This window comes from Lepidochelys kempii, chromosome 3, assembly GCF_965140265.1.
Source record: "Lepidochelys kempii isolate rLepKem1 chromosome 3, rLepKem1.hap2, whole genome shotgun sequence".
In the NCBI taxonomy this organism is placed as follows: Eukaryota; Metazoa; Chordata; order Testudines; family Cheloniidae; genus Lepidochelys; species Lepidochelys kempii.
In genome coordinates, this window is record NC_133258.1 from 46,097,546 (window position 1) to 46,119,788 (window position 22,243).

At 45.4% G+C, this 22,243-nt stretch overlaps 1 protein-coding gene across 1 annotated transcript in view; it reads left to right on the forward strand.

Annotated features, from left to right (window-relative positions):
* MLIP (muscular LMNA interacting protein) overlaps positions 1 to 22,243 on the forward strand; it is a 169,803-nt gene that overhangs the window by 144,904 nt on the left and 2,656 nt on the right. The window contains exon 13 of the mRNA XM_073335117.1: positions 21,915 to 21,968. Within this exon, the coding sequence (XP_073191218.1) occupies positions 21,915 to 21,968 (54 nt within the window). The remainder of the gene's footprint in view (positions 1 to 21,914; positions 21,969 to 22,243) is intronic.

The following is a 22,243-nucleotide window of genomic DNA, read 5'->3' on the forward strand; positions in this document are numbered from 1 at the left end:
CCATCCTCTGGAGAGGAGTGGCTGGGTGCCTGGAGCCTCCCCCCCCCCGCATTCTTGGGCATCTGGGTGAGGAGGATATGGAATTTGGGGAGGAGGGCAGGCGGTTGTACAGTAGATGCAGCGGCGGTCTGTGCTCTTGTTGGCTTTCCTGCAGCTCCACCAGACACCTGAGCATGTCCATTTGCTCCCCCATTAGCCTCAGCATTGCATCCTGCTTCTTCTAATCGCGCTCATTTAATGCTTTCCTGGACTCTGCCACTGAATGCCTCTGTGCATTCAGCTGTGCCCTATCAGAGTGGGAGGACTGCATGAGCTCGGAAAACATGTCATCGCAAGTGCGTTATTTTTTTTTTTTTTTACCTTCTAATCTGCGATAACCTCAGGGACGGAGATGATAGGGGGAGCATAGAAACATTTGCACCTGCAGGGGATAAAAAGGGAGAGTAAAATTTAAGATGATACATTTCTGAGAATAAAAGGAAGACTCTTTCACAGTGAATCAAGCAATTCACAGCAAACAGCACATGTGCTTTAGGTACAAAGTCGCATTTTGCCTTGTATATTGAGCGCCTGCCGGTATGGTGACACATCACACACAGTTGGGCAACAGAATTCGGTTTCCAGGCAGCTATGGTAAGCCAAAGGGTATGCGGGTTTGGCTTCTAACACCTTCGTAACATGTGGGAATGGTTTCAAACTACAGCACCATCCTTTCCCATAGCAAGCAATGCTGGTTGGGTTTCACATTTAAAAGGAGGGACTGCAGTTTTCAGGTGGATGTGCAGCACACACCTCCTCCCACCCCACTGTGTGGCTATTCTCTGGGACGATCCCTTCACCCCTCGCCTTGCAGTGTGGCTATTCTCTGGGATGATCCCTTCACCCCTCCCCCGCCGCGTGGCTATTCTCCGGGATGATCTCTTTCAGCCAAGCACAAACAACCCAGCATGAATGGGGTCCTTTTACTGTTCCCTTACCAAAAGTCTCCTATTTCAGCCAGGTGACCATGAATGATATCACTCTCCTGAGGCTAACACAGAAGGATAAAGACCGAATGTTGCTTGAATGCGACCAAAACCCAGGACCATTCGCTGCCATGCTTTGTGCTGCAATGATTCCAGACTACTTGCTACTGGCTTGGCATGGTAAAGTGTCCTACCATTGAGGATGAAATAAGGCAGCCCTCCCCAGAAACCTTCTGCAAAGGTTTTCAGAGTGCCTCCAGGAGAGCTTCCTGGAGATGTCCCTGGAGGATTCCCACTCCATCCCCAGACACGTTAACAGGCTTTTCCAGTAGCTGTACTGGCCAGAATGCATCCCAAGTCTTCAGGGCAAATCAAACATCAAACACTCTTGCTTTTAAACCCTGTACTGTAAGTTACAAATGTGCACTCACCAGAGGTGCCTTCTCCGGCTTCAGGGTCGGGGATCCTGCCTTGGGAGGGTATTGGCTCCAGGGTGGTGAAAAGGTCCTGGCTGCTGGGGAGAACAGATTCACCGCTTGCCTGCTGTGCATGCACATTCTCCTCTTCCTCATCCACAAAATCCTCCTCCGTGTTGCGTGAGACTCCCCCCTTGCAGGTGTCCACGGACAGTGGTGGGGTAGTGGTAGGGTCCCCCCCCCCGGAATGCCATGCAGCTGATCATAGAAACAGCATGTCTGGGGCTCTGACCCAGAGCGACTGTTTTCCTCCTTTGTCTTTTGGTAGGCTTGCCTGAGCTCCTTGACTTTCACACGGCACTGCAGTGTGTCCCTGTTGTAGCCGCTGTCCATCATGTCCTGTGCAATTTTGGCATATATATTAGCATTTCTTCTTTTTGATCAGAGTTCTGCTTGCACAGATTCTTCTCCCCATACAGCAATCGGATCCAGTGTCTCTCGTTCACTCCATGCTGGAGCTCGTTTATGATTCTGGGGGGACTGCACGGTCACCTGTGCTGCTGAGCTCACCACGCTGACCAAACAGGAAATGAAATTCAAAAGTTCCCAGGGCTTTTCCTGTGTACCTGGCTAGTGCATCAGAGTTGAATGTGCTGTCCAGAGCAGTCACATTAGAGCACTCTGGGATAGCTTCCGGAGGCCAATAACGTTGATTTGCGTCTGCACTACCCCAAATTTGACCCAGCAAGGTCAATTTTAGCGCTACTCCCCTCGCCGGGGAGGAACAGAAGTCGATTTTAAGAGCCCTTTAGGTCAACGGAACGGGGTTGCTTGTGTAGACGCATTCATTTTAAAAATGACCTAACGTGGCTAAATTTGACCTAACCCTGTAGTGTAGACAAGGGCTTAGTATTAAGAAATAGCTTCTCTAAACTCTAGCCATTTGTGCCATTTTGATTAGTTTATATGTGCATAGCTGAAATCCCCCATTATTATCATTTTGTTTGTCTTTGTTGCGCAGGATCTCTCTTGAAATCTGTGCACCCAATATCCTAGTCTTGATCTGAAGGGCCGGTACTATAGCCCTATTTGCATATTTACATTCTTACAGCTTGGGATTTGTGTCCGCGCACATTCAACTGAGTGGTGCTCTATAGTCAGAATTTTTATCTCACTAGGTTCTAAGCAATTTTTTAGCTACAGTGCTCCATACTTGTAACAACATCTCTTTGGCTGAATCATTTCTTCCTATATAGTTGAAAGTCCAGATGTTACAGTATTCCATTGATTTCTTTCATTCCACCATGTTTCAGTAATGCCTATTATATCAAAGTCCTCTTCCACTGCCGGAATGCAAGTTCATCTATTTTTGCTTATAAGTTTCTCATATTGTTATATAGACATGAGTTTTATTAACCTGCCTAGAAAACACTGACAAAGGCAAAATGAAATGTGAATTTTTCTGTATTAATCTTTGGTACCAGACAGCTTTAGATGACTACAGAAAAATTAATATCACTTGAATGTTTACCTCATAAATCAATAAATCTCAATGTTCACATCATAAGTGGTCAATATTTCTTTATTATATTTTTCAAAATAATGAGCATCACCTCCTGGACCTCACCCAGATAGCATTTATGTGTGCTGTAAGGAGACATATTTTAGTTTGTTAAAATGTGCAGGTCTAGTAAAGACGGGACAGTAAAATATAGTAATAATAGTATCAGATGCAGAACCAGAAGTATAACAAACTAGCTATTGCAAATTGAAAAAAAAATCTTGAAATAGTAATAAATACTGAAAGTTGAAAATTATTCTCGATAGTATATATCCTGTAGTATTGACTCAGGCAAAACTCCTGTCAATTTAAAGATTTTACACCAGCATAGTTTTTCTTAAGCAGAGTATTCTTTTCTAAGCCCTTTCAGTCAACAGTTATTGTTATTTTAAATCTCTAGAAATCCATCACAAGAGCTAACAATACCTGCAGTGGTTCGTTTGTAGTACAATAGTTAAAATATTCGGCTACTCTATGGCTAAACATCCTTTAGGCCCTCATCCTGTAAACACTTCTGTATGTTTTTTAACACCTGAATAATTGCATTGTAGTCAGAGATTACTCACCTGCCTAAAGGTAACCATATACGTTACCGTTCGCAAGATTGGGGCCTAAATTTCTACATTGCTTGGCCGCAGTGATGATGTGGAATATTGCTGCTGCTCTACCAAAGGCATTTCAGCAGTGCCTGTCATTGCAATATCAAAATGCTGAACACAATAAATTAGAAATATATGGTCATTGTTCATGGACAGTTTTGTTGTGGGTTGTGCTATTTGTCTGTGCCCAAGCTCCAGAAGCCTGATCTAACTCCCACTGAAGTCAATGGTACTTTTTCCATTGAATTTATCAGCTTTTGGATGAGACTGTACTTGCTTGCCTCTGTTATAAAGTATTTTGTGTCTGTGAATAACAGAGAGCGAGATTTTTGTTGCATCAATAAAATTCTGGCAAAAAGTTGGCTCTTGCAGCATATTCTAAAGATAGTCAGATGCTGGCTCGGTTAATCTCTTCTACTGCAATCTAGCTTTATTTAAATTAACTTGGCCACCGAATACTGAAGAGCAGGTCAGTATCAAAAGGAAGAATTTCTAGACTCATATACGTTGCATTTTGTTTCAACAGATTTTCCATTAGAGGGGAAAAAAGAAAAGGAGTACTTGTGGCACCTTAGAGACTAACAAATTTATTTGAGCATAAGCTTAGTACTCCTTTTAGTACACAAGTACTCCTTTTCTTTTTGCGGATACAGACTAACCCGGCTGCTACTCTGAAACCTGTCATTAGAGGGAAAGACTCACTACCAGAAGCTCCTGGAAACATTTAGAAATATACTGTGAACAAACAATTGAAAGTATACAGCATATTTCAGTGAATGTAATTGCCATTCTTCACTCTGAACATTTATTTTAAAATTATCTTAAAGAAATTCCCTTTTAAGTTAGCTTTATGAAAAACAGGATGATCACCTTTCTGTGGATTAGTATCTGTCCACTAGGTTTTTGTGAGCTTTAGAGTGTTTATCACTTTCTTTGTATATTCAGGGCACATGCAGACAGCAGGTGTTTTAAGATGAAATACATTAGCAAAAAGATACAGGGATTAATTAGACAGGCATGAGGCCATGTTAATTCTGTTTTAGGCTCTGATCCTGTAACTGGATTTTCACAGGCAGATATATCTCTGCACCCACGTGGATCCAACAGCAGGACAGGGGCTTAGTTGATAGCCAGACACAAAGGTAATATGGATTTAGTTATTATTCATACAATATAATAATAGATCATGAGTTTTTAGGCTGATAAATTCATAACCGATTTTACTGGGTTTTTTTGGCTCTAATGCCAGGAAATTGCAGAGGCTGTATTTGTCACAGACTGGTGCAAGTGGTGGAAAGAGTCTTTGCTCCTTCATCCCATCCCTGTGCAACTAGTCATACATAAAGACAAGTTTCCCACATTAGATAAATAGATTCTGATCTAGATGGACTCTGAGCCCTCCAGCGTTGTTGCTCTTATCACTGCTCCAGGGTCTTAAATAGGACCTCAAGTAAGATAAGGTTACTGCTACCCCTCCTTATAATGTCTGCTTCTCTTTTCTTCTTCTTTCCCTCCTAAGTGATATTAGGGCTGGATTAAGGCACCAGCACTTTAGGCATGTGCATAGGTCTCCAAATCCATCAGATTTTATATCAGAATTTCAGCTTTCATTTAACTGCCCCCCCCCCCCACGTTTCTGGTCCTTGTGATTGTGGGGGGAAAAGGTCATATGTGCGACCTGAGTGTAACCAATGCAGTGACACCTGGACAGAGCCTGAAACAGCTCTGGAAGTACGAGCTGTCCTTTTTCACTGCTCTGGGGGTCCGCACCAACCAAGAGAGGACTCTGTGCATGGCTGGAGAAGAATAATGAGCTGGCTCAGCCCATCCATATAAGAAGATTCAATCCAGTTACTAGACTAAGGAATGGAGAATCCCATACTGCCACCCAGGCCTCTCTGGGTGGGAGTGGAATATCTACTCTATTGCTTCTGGAAGGAAAAAGGGGGCCAATTCTGCTGCCCCTGTACCTCTAGAGAAGGCTGTGGGAGTAGAGTCATCGATGGCCGCATGTCCTGATGAGCATAGGACACTAGATTGCCTTTATTCAGTCCAGGGTGACACCCCATTTTTTAGTACAAAAGAGGTAATCCTCTGCTATACAAAGTAACTGGTGAGGAGTCAAGAAGCAAAGGGGAGATGCTACCAGATCAGCATTTTGCTGCTGATTGTCTTTTATTCGTGAAAACTCTCCTCCTGCAGATCCTCCCTTGGGTTCCACTGCGATTTTACATCCTCTAAAATTATTTCTACTTCTGATATATTATACATGAGTCAATCCACTATTTTCCAGGTCCCACGTTAAGAGGGGATTCCATTAGTAATTCTGGCAACAGACTCATTCTGCTCCGATTCATATGGAAACAATACTGGATTAAATTAATTGGCCAGTGGCGATAGAGATTCTTAGAGGTTGACAAATCAGTAGTAAGGAGGAGAAAGTGATGAAATATCAATTGGAGTGTGTGTGTGAGGCAGGGGAGATTTACACAGGCACAAATGAGATGTAGGTGCCCAAATCTCACTGACTCTCAAACTCCCATTTGAGTTTTTTGTCCATGTGTGTTGGGCACCTAACTCCCATTTGTACCTGTGAAGATCTCCCTTTAAATTAATCTTTTTACTAGCAAAATCCCAACATTTGATTTGGGATAATGTTGCTCTTCAAAGATATGTAGAGAATTTGAAAAAGGATTTGCCCCAATCCTGCAAACCCTTTTCAGACAAATGGCCTTCACTCAGATATTACTTATGTGAGTGAAGGTTGCAGGGTCAACATATAATACAAACCTTCAGGCTGTGAATTTTCTCTGCATTGATTATAGTCACACGGCATGTGTGAGGCTTCGATCCTGCAACTTGCTTCACACACCCTGAACCTGTCTAGAGCCCTTTCAAAGTCAGTGAGTGTCTGCATGCACACAGGGATCTGGCTGGCATAACCAACTGCAGGATTGAGATCTTAGTCTGTATGGAGACTATTTAAAGGAACCTTTAAGTGTTTTTCATGCTGCACCACTGTTATAATGTAATGAACTCAGCAGTGTTTACCCACTAGAGCTTAAATTCTGATTCACGACATCATAACAGGAAGTTACATCCTATTTGCTAACATCATCTTTGCTATGAATGGAAACTACATTTCAAGGTTGCCATGGAAAGGTATTTCTTTTTTTCCTGACATCACACAAGTTATTTGTTATCCTAGGTGAAAGTTTCTCTCTTTTGAATTTTGATATTTAAATGTTGAATTTTAACTTCTGGACCCTTGTAGGTATGTATTTTTATCAATATTATTTTTTCTATAATCCAGCACAATTACTTAGGAGTTGACAAAGAAACTAAGGCTATGTCTATACTGGCAGAGTTTTTTCGCCGAGAGTTTGGTCGCTGATAAAAAAAAGTGCTTAAAGAAAATCGCTGTTGTGTGTTCACATTGTTTTCCACTGGCGGCACTTGCATCGGCAATGAGAGCAGTGCACTGTGGGTAGCTATCCCACAGTGGAGCTCTCCCCCTTCTGCTGCTAGGTCTTGTGGGAAGGTGCAGGGGATCACGGCAATCATGGGTCTGGGCTCAATGCCCCATGATACACTGCTTTCTATCCCTGCATTCTATGTGCTTTTGTCTTCAGTTTGCGGCATTTCTCAGCATCCCTTGTTTTCTGCTTGCCCTGCCACATCTTTCTGCAGGAATGGATCCCACACTGATCTCCACTGCTCTGCTAGCTATGACTAGCACATCGTGAATAGCAGTGGAGTTAATCCTGAAGTTATGAAGGCAATGGCAGTCACGGTTGCCTGACGCAGCGTCCAACATGGAAAGCAGCAACATTAAATTGCTTTTGGCATTCACAGAACAGCTGAACACAGTGGAACATCACTTCTGGGCTTGGGAAACTAGCACAGAGTGGTGGGATCACATCATTATGCAGGTCTGGGATGATGAGCAGTGGCTACAGAACTTTCAGAAGCGGAAAGCCACCTTCCTGGAACTGTGTGCTGAACTTGCCCCAGCCCTTGTGCCCCAGCACCAGGACACCCAAATGAGAGCTACCCTCTTAGTGGAGAAGCATGTGGCAATCGCAGTGTGGAAGCTGGAGACTCCAGACTGCTACCGGTCACTTGCGAACCAGTTTGGAGTGGTGAAGTCAACTGTTGGGGCTGTGTTAACACAAGTGTGCAAGGCCATTAATCACATCCTGCTGAGAACGGTTGTGACTCTTGGCAACATGCGTGAAATTGTAGATGGCTTTGCAGAAATGGGTTTCCCTAACTGCAGTGGGGTGATAGATGGCACACATATTCCAAATCTGGCACCGGATGAGCTTGCAATGGAGTACATCAATTGGAAGGGGTACTTCTCCATGATTTTGCAGGCGCTTATGGATCACCATGGGTATTTCACTGAATTTGCATGGAAACAAATGTGGGGTGGTCTGGAAAAGTGCATGATGCCCATATCTTTAGGACACTGGCCTGTACAGAAAGCTGCAAGCAGGGACTTTCTTTCCAGACCAGAGGATCACTATAGGGGAAGTCAAAATGCTCATAGTGATCCTGGGAGACCCAGTACACCCCTTAATGCCATGGCTCATGAAGCCATACATGGGTGAGCAGTAAGGAGCAGTTCAACAATTTTGGATAGCTTTCCAGAAAGGGATAGCAGTAAGGAGCGGTTCAACAACAGGCTGAGTAGGAGCAGAATGACCGTTGAATGTGTATTTGGCCAATTAAAGACACAATGGCAATGCCTATATGGCAGGTTAGATGTTAATGAGGAAAATGTTCCCATGGTTATAGCCGTGTGTTGCACGCTGCATAATATTTGTGAAGGGAAGAGCGAAAAATTTACCTGGGGTGGACTGCCGAGGCAGAACATCTGGCTGCTAATTTTGAGCAACCACATACCAGGGCTATTAGACGGGTGCAACGTGGGGCAATAAGAATTAGGGATGCCTTGAGGCAACACTTCGAAGATGAAAACTAGTAATGTTTGTTGCTATGCTTGGGACTGCAATGGTTAATTAAATTTGGTATGCTAGGAAGCAGTTGTGATTGTTAAGGTCTAGGATTCAATGTAAGGAACTAATAAAAGTGTGTGTTGATTTGCAGGTGCCATCTGCTATCATAATTTGCATGGAAACAGAGTGCTTATGATTAAAAAAACTTTGCTTTTATCGCCAAATAAAACACAACACCACACGCACACACATAGACACACACCGATTTTTGGTGCGGGAGAAGGTACCATAGGAGTAGGGAGCTGACTTTCAGAGCTGAGCATAAGTCCAACTTTTGTTTGAAAGGCTGTCTGCTGGGGTGGGGTTTAGAGGAAAGTGCAAAGTGCCAGAAAGCAGAAATGAATGTGCGGGGGAGTTCATGGAGTGCATGGAAAGGAGTTCTGAATGTGCTGAAGGGGAGGGTGGTGAGCATGCATCTTCTCAGTCTGGACCATTATGAGAGGCTGGAGCATGTCAGTTTGATGCTTCAAAACTTATATCACAGCTGGTAACATATCTATCACTTTCTCAGTGACCATAGGCAAGCACACATGCGGGAGAACACACCAAGCACCGTGAGTGAACCCAGGGGCAGGAGCATTGTTTGTTGCAGAAAAGCAACGTGAAAGGGTCATGTGGCACTTATGGGGGGGCAACACTCTAAACTTTTCCCACCGTTTGCCATGGGGTAGCGGGGGGTTCACTATAGAAGATATCTCATTTCTAAGGGTAAGCAAGGAAGCGGGGGTGCATCTGCTACATGCTTGAAGCTTCTGCCCCAGTCCCTATGCTGCTCGCCTGTGTGCAGCTTTGGTCCTGTCAGGGTTCCTTCCCCACTCTGAATTCTAGGGTACAGATGTGGGGACCTGCATGAAAGACCCCCTAAGCTTATTCTTACCAGCATAGGTTAAAAACTTCCTCAAGGTACAAACTTTGCCTTGTCCTTGAACCCTATGCTGCCACCACCAAAGTGTTACACAAAGAACAGGGAAAGAACCCACTTGGAAACGTCTTTCCCCCCAAAATCACCTCAAGCCCTACACCCCCTTTCCTGGTGAAGGCTTGATAAAAATCCTCACCAATTTACATAGGTGAACACAGACCCAAACAGTTGGATCTTAAGAACAATGAAAAAACAATCAGGTTCTTAAAAGAAGAATTTTAATTAAAGAAAAAGTAAAAGAATCACCTCTGTAAAATCAGGATGGTAAATACCTTATAGGGTAATCAGATTCAAAACATAGAGAATCCCTCTAGGCAAAACCTTAAGTTACAAAAAGACACAAAAACAGGAATATACATTCCATTCAGCATAGCTATTTTACCAGCCATTTAAACAAAACAGAAATCTAACACATATCTAGCTAGATTACTTACTAAGTTCTAAGACTCCATTCCTTTTCTGTTCCCGGCAAAAGCGTCACACAGACAGACAGACAGACGCTTTGTTTCCCCCCGTCTCCAGCTTTGAAAGTAACTTGTCTCCTCATTGGTCATTTTGGTCAGGTGCCAGCGAGGTTATCCTAGCTTCTTAACCCTTTATAGGTGAAAGGGTTTTGCCTCTGGCCAGGAGGGATTTTATAGTTCTGTATACAGAAAGGTAGTTACCCTTCCCTTTATATTTATGACAGGTCCCCTGCCCAAGTAATTGCAGAGTGGCATGGGAAAGTGTCTCTCAGTGGGGGAAGGAACAATGCAGCTCTGCCAAGGAACCTCTGGCAGAGAATTGCTGAGTACCTCTGGGAAAGTTTCCTGGAGGTGTCTCTGGAGTATTCTTGTGAAATCTCAGAGTGCATCAACTCCCTGTTCCACCATACTGCTTAGCTGCAAGCAGAAATGCCCAGCACACAGAAACACAGCCAGCCTTAACAATGAGGAGTACTTGTGGCACCTTATAGACTAACACATTTATTTAGGAATAAGTTTTCGTGGGCTATTATCAACAGGATGAAAAATCACTTTTGTAGTGGTAATCAGGGTGACTTTTCATCCTGTTGTTAATAGCCCACTTTAATTGATTTGTCTCGACCCCCACTGGGTAAGGCAACTCCCATCTTTTCATGTGCTACTATATATATCTTCGTACTGTATTTTCCACTCCATGCATCTGATGAAGTGGGTTTTAGCCCACAAAAGTTTATGTCCAAATAAATTTGTTAGTCTACAAGGTGCCACAAGTACTCCTCATTGTTTTTGCTGATACAGACTAACACAACTACCACTCTGAAACAGCCAGCCTTGTACATTTCTCTGCCCTCAACCCGCTTCAGAACTTCACAAAGCAAAACCACTTACTAATGGTGTCCTCACCTGCTTCTGACTCACCAGAGAGTGACTGCCGAAACTGGCTAGACACCTCTGGAGTGGAGAACAGCTCCTGACTGGATGCAGCACTGGGAGACCCCCACTGTAGGCTCCACCTCTTCATCAATGGGTTAGGTACACTTTCCATTGGCTCCAGACCTGCCGAAGTATCCACGGTGCTCTTGGCAGTGGAGGTGGGGTCACCACCTAGGATAGACTCCAACTCCTTATAAAAACAGCAGGTCTGTGTCATAGCACTGAAGCAATGGTTTGCCTCCCTTGCCTTGTGGTACTTATTCCTCAGCTGCTTTACCTTTGCTTTGCACTGCAGCCAGGGGCAGCAGGTTTGTAGAAATTTTGGTGGTACCCAGAACCCACCCCCAAATTCCCCACACACACCTGCCTAAGGCTCTGGGAGGGATTTTGGGTGGGGGAGGGGGTCTGGGGTTCAGGCGATTGGGGTACACGAGGGGGTGGGGATGCAGGCTCTGGGACGGAGTTTGGGTACAGGGTGTGTGAGGGGTCAGGCTCTGGGAGGGAGTTTGGTGGGGGATGGGGACTGGGGTGCAGGCTCTGGGATGGAGTTTGGGTACAGAAGGAGTGAGAGGTTGGGCTCTGGGAGGGAATTTGGGTTGGAGAGGGGGTCTGGAGTGCGGGCTCTGGGAGGGAATTTGGGTTGGAGAGGGGGTCTGGAGTGCGGGCTCTGGGAGGGAGTTTGGGTTGGAGAGGGGGTCTGGAGTGCAGGCTCTGGGAACGAGTTTGGGTGCTGGGTGCAGGCTCTGGGCAGGGGGCGAGGGTGCAGGAGGGGGTGGGTGTGCAGGGTCTGGGAGGGAGTTTGGGGACAAAAGTAAGTGCAGGGGCGGGTGTGAGTGCAGGAGGGAGTTAGGGGTGCGGGGTGCAGGAAGGGGTGAGGGGTGCAGGCTCTCTAAATGGATGCAGGGGGGGTTCGATGCTCACCTGGGGCAACCACCTCCAGCAGTGGCTCCTAGGCGGGGCAGGCTGGGGGGGTGTCTCCTCACGCTGCTTTCTCCAGGCACCGCCCCTGCAGCTTCCCATTGGCTGCAGGGGCATTTAGGGTGGGGGCAGCACAGTGACACAACCCCCTCACAGGGGTCCAAAGACCTGCAGGCAAACATGTGGAACCATGCACAGGAAGCCGCTCAGCTCCGCTGCACTGCTGGGTGGTGGCAGGAGCCCCCGGGCTGTTTTAAATCGCCTGGGGGTGGCAGGTGGGGCCGGGGGAAGCATGGGGGGATGTGGGAAACTTTGCTGGAGCCGGGCTCCTGGGACAGGAATATTCCTGGTGCCTGGGCACCAGGGGCCCAGAGAACTCGCCACCCATGACTGCAGCATTTCCCGCTCATATCCCTTTTCATGCAAGGTGCACATGATCTGGCCGTAGTCATCGAAATTCCTGATTAGAGCACGGCTGGGACTACATAGCCTCCTCTTTCCAAATATTCATCAGTTCCATTAGCTTCACAGTGGTCCAAGCAGGAGATCGTTTGCTGCGTGGAGCCGCCATGGTCACCTGGGAGGATGCCATGTGAGCTGTTCACGCCCAGCAAACAGGAAGGGGAATTTCAAAATTCCCAGGGCTTTAAAGGGGGAGAGTTGGAAGGTTGTTTACTTGGCGGCAGGGCAGCCTAGTTGAAACGGCTGACCAGAGTGGTCAGGATGGGCATTGTGGGACACCTTCCACAGGCCAATAACAGTGCTACAATCCAGCATGGTGTCTATACTAGCACTATGGTGATAAAACCTTGGTGCAAAAAGCCTTATGACGCTCGTCGAGGTGGATTTTTTACAGTGCTGCAACTGAGGAGTTTAGTCTCAAAAAGTGGCTTTGTAATGTGTACATCTCTGCTGTTTTATTGCCAAAAGCTGCCTTTTAGCGAAAAAACTTGGCAGTGTAGACCAGCCCCCCAATAGAGATAAAGCTGGGAAAATTGTTAGAGATGTCTCCTCTACAGATTTGAACATGTAGCTGCCAGAAGATGTTAAAGCTTACTATTATGGTATCTTATGTGTGTGTTTCTCTCTGGCACTGCTTGGGATTTGTGGGCAAACAAAGAGGCAGTTTAGAAACAGTTGCTTAGAAATCCAGCTCACCTGTCCAGTGAGTTCTGTGCTCAAAAGAAACTGTCTCTCTGCTTCCTCCCAGGGCCACATTCATGACTACTTCCCTTGTTTACTGCCTCTCATGCATACATACACACTCAATGGCAAACAATCCATCTCTTAGCCCTTGCGTTTTCAGACAGTCCCTAAAATCACAGGCTCTGTGCAAAGACTGTGATTTCCAATGGTTTCCAGTTATCACTGCATACTGGGAGTTTAGTCCCTTCTTCCATTCAGCATGAATAGTTAGCACACCCGTCAACCTTAATGAGATCAGAGATTCTTTAAATTAATGTCCCATATGATGGTGGCCATTAACATCTTCGGACATAACAATGCCATTCCAGGAAGCAAAACCATTCATATTTAACAGCACCAGAGATAACAGGAAATCTGATTCCAACTGATAATTTGCTTTTAGTCTATGAACAAACCTCAGTGTAGAATCATAGAAAATGTATGGCTGGCAGCGACCTGGAGAAGTCATCTAGTCCAGCACCCTGCACTGGAGAAAGGACCAAGTATATCTATACCAGCCTTGACAGGTGGTTGTCTAACCTGTTCTTAAAAACCTCCAGTGATGGGGATTCTACAACCTCCCTTGAAAGCCTATTCTGGTGCTTAACTAGCCTTATCATTAGAACGTTTTTCCTAATATGCAACCTAAATCTCCCTCGCTGCAGATTAAGGTCACATTACTTTTTGTCCTATCTTCAGTGGACATGGAAAACAATAGATCACTGTCCTCTTGATAACAACTCTTAACATTTCTTATGAGAGTGTCATGTGGGATTGTGTCAAAAGCCTTACTAAAATCAAGATAGATCATACAGCTCCCCCCATTCACTAGGCAAGTAATCCTGTCAAAGAAGGAATTTAGGTTGGTTTAGCATGATTTGTTCATGAGAGATTCATTTTGGCTCTATTTTATAATCCTATTATTCTCTAGGTGCTCACAAATTGATTGTTTGATGAGTTGTTCCAGTATCTTTCCAGGTATTGAAGTTAGGCTGACTGGTCAATAATTTTCCATTTCCAATTTGTTCCCCCTTTTAAAAATGGGCACTATGTTTGCCCTTCTCCAGTCCTCTGGGACCTCACCCATCCTCTGAGTTCTCAGAGATAATCCCTAACAGTTCTGAGATTACTTGAGCTAGTTCCTTAAATACCTGAGGGTGAATTTCAACAGGCCCTGCAGACTTAAATACGTCTAACTTATCTGAATATTCTTTAACCTGTTCTTTCCCTATTTGGGCTTGCACTCCTTCCCCCTTAATTTTAATTGTGTAAAGTATTTGTTCACAATTAATTTTTTTAGTGAAGACAAGTAAAATAGGCAATGAACACCTCAGTCTTCTGTATGTCATCCCTTATTAGCAATCCTTTCCCACTAAGTAGAGGATCTACGCTTTCCTTCATTTTCTCTTGCTCCTAATGTACATATAGAACCTCTTTTTATTGCCTTTTATATTCCTTTCTAGTTATAACTCATGTGCTTTTAGCCTTTCTGATTTTCTCCCTACATACTTGTGCTATTCTTTTGTACTCCTCCTTCACAATTTGTCCATGTTTTAATTGTTTGTAGGATTCCTTTTTAATTTTCAGGTCATTAAAGAATTCTGGATGGAGCCATATAGGCCTTTTTACTATTGTTTCTATCTTTACTTCGCAGAAGGATAGTTTGCAGTTGTGCCTGTAATATCATTTATTTATTTATTTATATACTTATTGATACCCTGATTATCATGTGATATCTGCGCACTTGATTCCAGGAGGAAAGCCAAAAGGAAAACAAACAAAAACACTACTCCTGTCCTAATACCTGCCTCTGTTCCTCAATTTTAATTCTGTGGCCAATGTGATGCGTCTCCAATTCCGTTTCCATTAAACCTTGGAAGCTAAAGTACTTATAGAAGATGGGAAACAAAAGCCAGTTTCTAGTAGAAATGGTTCTGTAGGGTGGAATTCCAGCACAGGGCAATATTTTCCTTAGTCAGACGAAAAAAATTGGAAGTGACCACAGGAATTATTTTGCTGATTAGAAAGCCTTTGAGCAGGAAAATAGAAATAAATGCCTTGAATGAGGCCAATCAAGCAAACTTTTGTGGGCAAGAGAGCTACAAAGGAAACAAATATGATACCTTGATTCTTCTTTGTTGAAAAGATGGACCTGAATCAACCCCGCAGATTCAAACACTCCCAAACTCTGGAAAAACGCGGGATGTTTCAGAACATCATCGATGCTTGCTCTATTGATACTAAACTGAGCCAAAGACCCAGAACAAACAACCATGAGCTCTAGGGAAGCTTAGCTTTAGGTGCATATATAAACTTTGCATCTTTGGCCTGTTGGAATGTAGAAGCTTCCAGAGAATTCCCCCCTATTATTTGGTGTATAAATAAGTCTTCAGGGATTCTAAGAAAAAGAAAACAGCAGAGAGACCTAAGACACCTTTGGAAACATCACATTTCAAAGAACAAATGCGTACAATTAAAATTCACTTTAGTTTTATTAGTAGTATTGATGTAATTTGGACTCTGAAATGTGGTCTTAATTATCTCTACTTTCAACTTCAATTAAAAAGCTCATAAAATACAACTAATCCTGGTCAAATTCCAAGTTCGTAATTTTAGCCTGATTTTAAGGATAAGAAGAATAATTCCCTATCTCACAATGGGGGGGTTCTGAGGCTTAATTAGGTTTGGGTTTTTTTGGAAAGCACGTTGAGCTTCTCTGATGAGAAGGCCTGTTTGCTGTAAGTGGAAAGTACTGTGTTATTTTGTAACCTACTGACCTTCTCTCTGTGCTGTGAGCTCAGAGGTGGGCAAACTACTGGCCACATCTGGCCCGCAGGACTGTCCTGCCCGGCCCTTGAGCTCCCAGGTGGGGAGGCTAGCCCCCGGCCCCTCCCTGGCTGTTCCCACTCCCCTGCAGCCTCACCTTGCCACGCCACCACCACTCCTGCCGGGCAGTGTGGCTGGCTCCAGCCGGGTGGTGAGGCTGTGAGCTCCTGGTGCTCTGAGCAGCATGGGAAGGGGGCAGGGAGGGGGGGCGGGTTGGATAAGGGGCAGGGGGTCCTGGGGGGCAGTCAGGGGACAGGGAGCAGGGGGAGTTGGATGGGGCGGAGGTTCTGCAGGGGGTGGTGGTCAGGGGATGGGGAGCAAGGGGGGTTGGATAGGCATGGGAGTCCCGGGGGGCCTGTCAGGGGGCGGGGGGTGTGATTAGGGGTTGGGGGAGTCAGGGGACGTGGAGCAAGGGGGGGTTGGATAGGGGGTGGGGTCCTGGGAGAGCGGTTGGGGCGGGGGGGGGTCCCAGGAGGGGGCGGTCAGGGGACAAGGAGCGAGGGGGGTGGATGGGTCAGGGGTTCTGAGGGGGGCAGTCAGGGGGAGGAAAGTGAGAGGGTATGGATAGGGGGTAGGGGCCAGGCTGTTTGGGGAGGCACAGCCTTCCTTACCTGAGCCTCCATACAGTTTTGCAACCCCAATGTGGCCCTCGGGCGAAAAACTTTGCCCACCCCGTCTTAGAGGCATCACAACAGAAATAGGTACTAAAGAGGGATTTGAAAGAAGAGACGGTGAGACCAAGAGGCTTGCATGAGTCCACAGTGAGACACAATCCGTGCCCCTGCTCTGAAGCTTAGTCTAAAGGCACAAAGCAGATAAAGGGTAGGAGGGCAAAGAGAGACCCGGACAAGGGACTTGACTCCCCACGGTCAGACAGCACATTAGTGGCCAAGTCAGGTCTCTGGATTTCAAATCCAATGCCATAGCCACTAGGCCACATAGGGTCTCGCGTGACAGTGCTTAAGGCTTTTTACACTTCAGAAGTTGGAAATAGGGTACTATTATTGGATGCACAATCCACTGAAGTCTCAATACCAGGGGTGGGCAAACTTTTTGGCCCGAGGGCCACATTGGGTTGCGAAACTGTATGGAGGGACAGGTAGGGAAGGCTGTGCCCCCCAAAGATCCTGGCCCCTGCCCCTACTCTCCCCCACCCACTTCCCACCCCCTGACTGCCCCCTTCAGAACCTCCGACCCATCCAACACCCCCACTCTCCTTGTCCCCGACCACCCCCTCCCGGCACCCCCAACCCTAACCAACCCCCCCTGCTTCTTGTCCCCTGACTGCCCTGACCCCTATCCACATCCCCGCCCCCTGACAGGCCCTCCGGGACTCCCATGCCTTATCCAACCCACCCTGTTCCCCGACCCCGGACTGCCCCACCCCAGAACCTCTGCCCCATCCAACCGCCCCCTGCTCCCTGTCCCCTGACTGCTCCCTGGGACCTCCCATCCAACGCCCTTTGCTGCTGCGCACCGCCACTGCCGCCCCCTTACCATGCTGCTCAGAGCGGTAGGAGCTCGCAACCCCACTGCCTGGACGTAGCCAGCTGCGCTTCCCGCGTGGCGGTCTGACTGCGGGGGAGGGGGGCCAGCCGGGGTGGGGCCAGGGGCTAGCCTCCCCGGCCAGGAGCTCAAGGGCTGGGCAGGACGGTCCCACGGGCCGGAACATTTGCCCTCCTCTGCTCAATACTGTATTATCATTATTTCCTTTATTCTTTCACTGAAATATTCATTAAGCAGTTAAGTCTTTGTTCATTCCCACTCTTCCTCACCTGCTTCCCTTAAACTAAAGCCATTAGTACAGCATATGCACCGGTAGTATGTATAGAAAGCTCAGGGATAAGTTCTGGAGTGTATTCTTTCCCTGCGTGAGTTCCTCGTGCACTGTGGCTTTTCACTTTTACAAGAAGGCACACAAATGAGAGTAAGAGAAGGAGACAAAGATGGGTGTGGTGGTAGGGAGATTGGGATTATTGTGGGGGGGCCAAGGAGGGACATAGGGGATGAGATTTAGGGAGTAGAACAGGGCAGATTTGTGCCTGGGCTTGGAGAAGAAACTTAAAGATGAGTGGGCAGTAAGTAATGAGAAGAGACGATAGGACAAGGGAATAGTAATAAAAGCACATTTTTCTTAGGTTAGCTATGTGCACAGTTTGTACATAGTGGGGGTTTTTTCTTAATGGAGACAAATGATAGTCACAGTCTCAGCTCTCCACCTTCCCCATCAACTGCTTTTTTTGCACACGCTGTGGGTGTTTCATACTCCCCAGAGTACTTACTTGCTGTCTGGTAGGTAAATAGAAAGCAATTCATCTACAGCAACCACCCACATTGATTGCACAGTCCTTGCAAAATAACATGTGTGTGACACACTCTATATGATTTTTTATAAAAATATGCTAATGAGTGTGAATACTGTATAATGTAACTGGAATATGCTTCATGCAAAAGGTCTCTTGTAAAATATAATTACAAAGTTTATAATCTACTGAGTGTCGTCATCCTATTTGTATAAATGTATCACTCTTGTATCTGAAACTAGAAATATAAAATGTAACTCTGAGGGCCTATTGCAATTATGCAAAGTGTGGGCCATTAATGGTGGTTTGGAATCTTGATGGCTCCCATTAACCAGGACAATCTAGATGGCTCTGTTTCACTTGTAAGTCTTCCTGTATACGGGTGTGCTGGCAAGTGGGTAATGAAGTCTTACGGTGACATGTGATCATGTCACCTGAACTGGAATCCAACTTTAACCTGGTGCTTTCCATTGAGATGGAGGGGGCGGGAACCCAGAGAGGGACAAAGGATTCCCGTCTTATGCAAAAGATATGTAAGTGGGTGGAACAGAACAAAGTGAGGCAGCCATCATGAGGAATCACTTAGTTACCACCTGAGCTGGAACAAGGGATGTACCAGGGGAAAGGATTGTGCCCAGACTAGGGAGGTGTCCAGTCTGTGAAAGAAACTTATTGAAGCATCTCTAAGGGTGAGATTTTTTTATATTCAGTTTTATTAATGTACTAGACTTAGACTTCCGTGTTTTATTTTATTTTGCTTGTTAATTAACTTTGTTCTGTCTGTTACTACTTGGAAGCACTTAAATCCTACTTTCTGTATTTAATAAAATCACTTTTTACTTATTAATTAACCCAGAGTATGTATTAATACTTGGGGAGGCAAACAGCTGTGCATATCTCTCTATCAGTGTTATAGAGACTGAACAATTTATGAGTTTACCCTGTATAAGCTTTATTCCGGGTAAAACGGATTTATTTAGGGTTTGGACCCCACTGGGAGTTGGGCATCTGAGTGTCAAAGACAGGAACACTTCTGTAAGCTGCTTTCAGTTAAGCCTACAGCTGTTAGGGGATGTGGTTCAGACCTGGGTCTGGGTTTGGAGCAGGCTAGCGGGTCTGGCTCAAACCAGGCACGGCACTGGAGTCCTAAGCTGACTGGGCAGGAAAGCAGGGGCAGAAGTAGTCTTGGCACATCAGGTGGCAGCTCCCAAGGGGGTTTCTGTGATCCCACCCATCACAGCGGTGTAGTCGAGCAGGATTTGTGCACAGCTGATTGCTTTGAGACACTGGTCATGATTTTAAGTGAGTTTTAAGTGTGATGGCTGGAGACCAGATAAAGTGGTTACTGGTTTGTTATTTTCTGGTTGCTTATTTCGGGTAAGGGAAGTAGGGACAGAAAAAGAAGCAAAATAAGTAAGAGGGAAGATCAGAAGAAGCTAAAACTGTACGGGTTGCAAATTGCCCAGAAAGGCTGAACACTGGGTGTTGTGAAAGTCTCTTTTACCTAAGAAGCCCCGGATCTGAGTGCATCTCAGTTTCAATGAACTGCAGATGGGTGTGGCCCAACCTCTGTGTCTGTGCTAAAGCTGACTGGAGTGTCTTAAATTAGCAAGACAGGAGTGCAGGGGTGCCTGTTCTGGCAGGAGGGGGTTCTCTGTGGTATCCCAGCTCATCGAGTGATGGTCTAAAGGGAAAACTAATGGAAATTGATGTGCTAAGGCTGCCCTGGAAAAGGCTGCCCTGGAAAAATAACAGGCTGCCCACCAGCGAACCCTGGACTTAGAAGACAAAGCAATTAAGACCCAGAAGCATGAACTGGCTGTAATGGAGTGGAAGAGGTGCACAGAGACATGTACCCTGGAGCTGGAAGTTGGGGTCCTGGTGACAGCTGCGGTGGGAACAAACCCCGAGGACTCTCTCACCAGAAGCAAGTCCAACCTGAGTGAAGGGGGGGGGGCAGATTTTGTTGGCCAGTGAAAGGTCTGTCTTTGTTGGTAGCTGTGAGCCCACAGCTGGATCAGTGTCTCTTTCCCTTTTGGGGAACACAGGAGTGTCTGCCCCAGAGGGGAGCCCAAAGAGGAATTTTAGGTATACTGCCTCCACCATGGTCAGTGTCCAAGTTTCTGGCAGTAAGTTCAGGAGGAGGGTATGACACACTATATGATCTTATAAAAATATGCCAATGAGTGTGAATATAATGTAACTGGAATATGCTTCATGCAAAAGGTCTCTTGTAAAGTATCATTACAAATCTTATAATCAGCTGAGTGTGGTCATCCTATTTGTATAAATGTATCACTCTTGTATCTGAAACTAGAAATATACAATATAACTCTGAGGGCCTAATGTAATTATGCAAAGTGTGGGCCGTTAATGGTGGTTTGGAAACTTTTCATGTGCTGTAATATTTATACTGCTTACTGTATTTTTCACTCCATGCATCTGATGAAGTGGGTTTTAGCCCACAAAAGTTTATGCCCAAATACATTTGTTAGTCTCTAAGGTGCCATGAGGACTCCTCGTTGTTTTTGCTGACACAGAGCAGTGATTTTGACACACTGAAAACTGGGTTTATGTAAAGCTAAATCCATAAAACCAATCCATTCAGAGAACTTTACTGAACAAAATTAAAAATATGAGATCTGTATTTCATCTGATTATTAAAACATTGCAGTCCTGTGAACCTACCATTATCTCTGTATGGTTTGGTTTATGTATTTGCTTCGGGCCTGATCCAAAGCCCCGTGAAGTCACTGGAAGTCTTTACATTAATTTAAATGGAGTTTGGATCAGGTCTTCAGTACTCAGGTACAAATCACACAATGTTAAAGAATCACCATGACACAAACCCTCCCTCTGAATGTACAAATAATTGTTCAATGGTATTTTTAGTTAAAGAATTATAAGACCAGTGTCTTTGAAAGCCAAGGTTAAGGAGAGCTCTCCTGGGAGCTGTTTAGGAAGGTGTAAATGCTAAGTGTTGGAAATAAAATGATTAGAGTTCTAAGTACTTGCACGTGCATTGTCTCATACTAAACCTTCCCTTTACATAGGCATTTGTCCTTGCTAGGATTCTGACTGAGTCATTTCAGAGTGACGAGTGTTTTTTTAAATGATATGACAATGTGATTAGATGGAAACTAGCCTATATCTTGGGCCAGAGATTTTCAAAGGAACAAAGAGTTCACTTCACTCTGCACAGAGAGTGAAAGTGTGATTGTAGCACAGATAGGCATACCCATGCTAGCTGTAACGTAGCTAGCATGGATAACAAGAGTAATACAAAGTGGCACAAGCTGGCTAGCAACCTGAGCACATATCTAGTGTCCTTGCTCCACCCATGGTTTATACTCAGGCAGCTAGCCCATGCTGAAACCTGTACCACCATTTTAGTCTGCCACTACTACTTGTGCTTTAATCTAGCTAGCATTGGTATGCTAGGGTGAGAAGATGTCCCGATTTCTTAGGGACAGTCCTGATATTTGGGCCTTTTTCTTATATAGGCCCCTATTACCCTCCACCCCTGTCCTGATATTTCACACTGGTCACCCTAGGGTAGGCCCACCCATGCTACAATCACACCTTCACTTGCAGTGTAGACATACCCTAAGAACAGTTAGGTGCCCAGAACCCACTGAAAGTCCGTGGGAACTGGGTACGTAGCTGCCCTGTGCATGTTAGTTGTTAAGGCACTTTGATGATGTTGTTCAGATGTCTACTAAAACTTAACTTATAACTGAATATTTTTTCACTTACTCTCTCGCTCTCTCTCGTGACATCCTTGGCATCTCGGCTCTGCAGCCCAGTCATCCCATAGTGCCTATTCCAGAAAACAAAGCACTCAGCTCCAAGGAGGTAACTGAATGACATTTACATTTTATTACTACAGGCATGCTATCTATGAGCACCAGCTCAGACTGGCTTTTGCAGTTAACATAACATATGGTGGCCTCAGAGGTACAAAAAGTGTACCAGCAGAAAGGATTTTGGCCCAACACATGGACTGTGTAAATGGCTGTGTTTCACTGCTATTAACAAACAAATATAGTGTGGTTTTGGATCCTGTGTTCTTCGAGGAGCTCAGGTAGCATTGTGGTCCATGTTTCTGATTTGTGCTTGTGGAAGGTTAA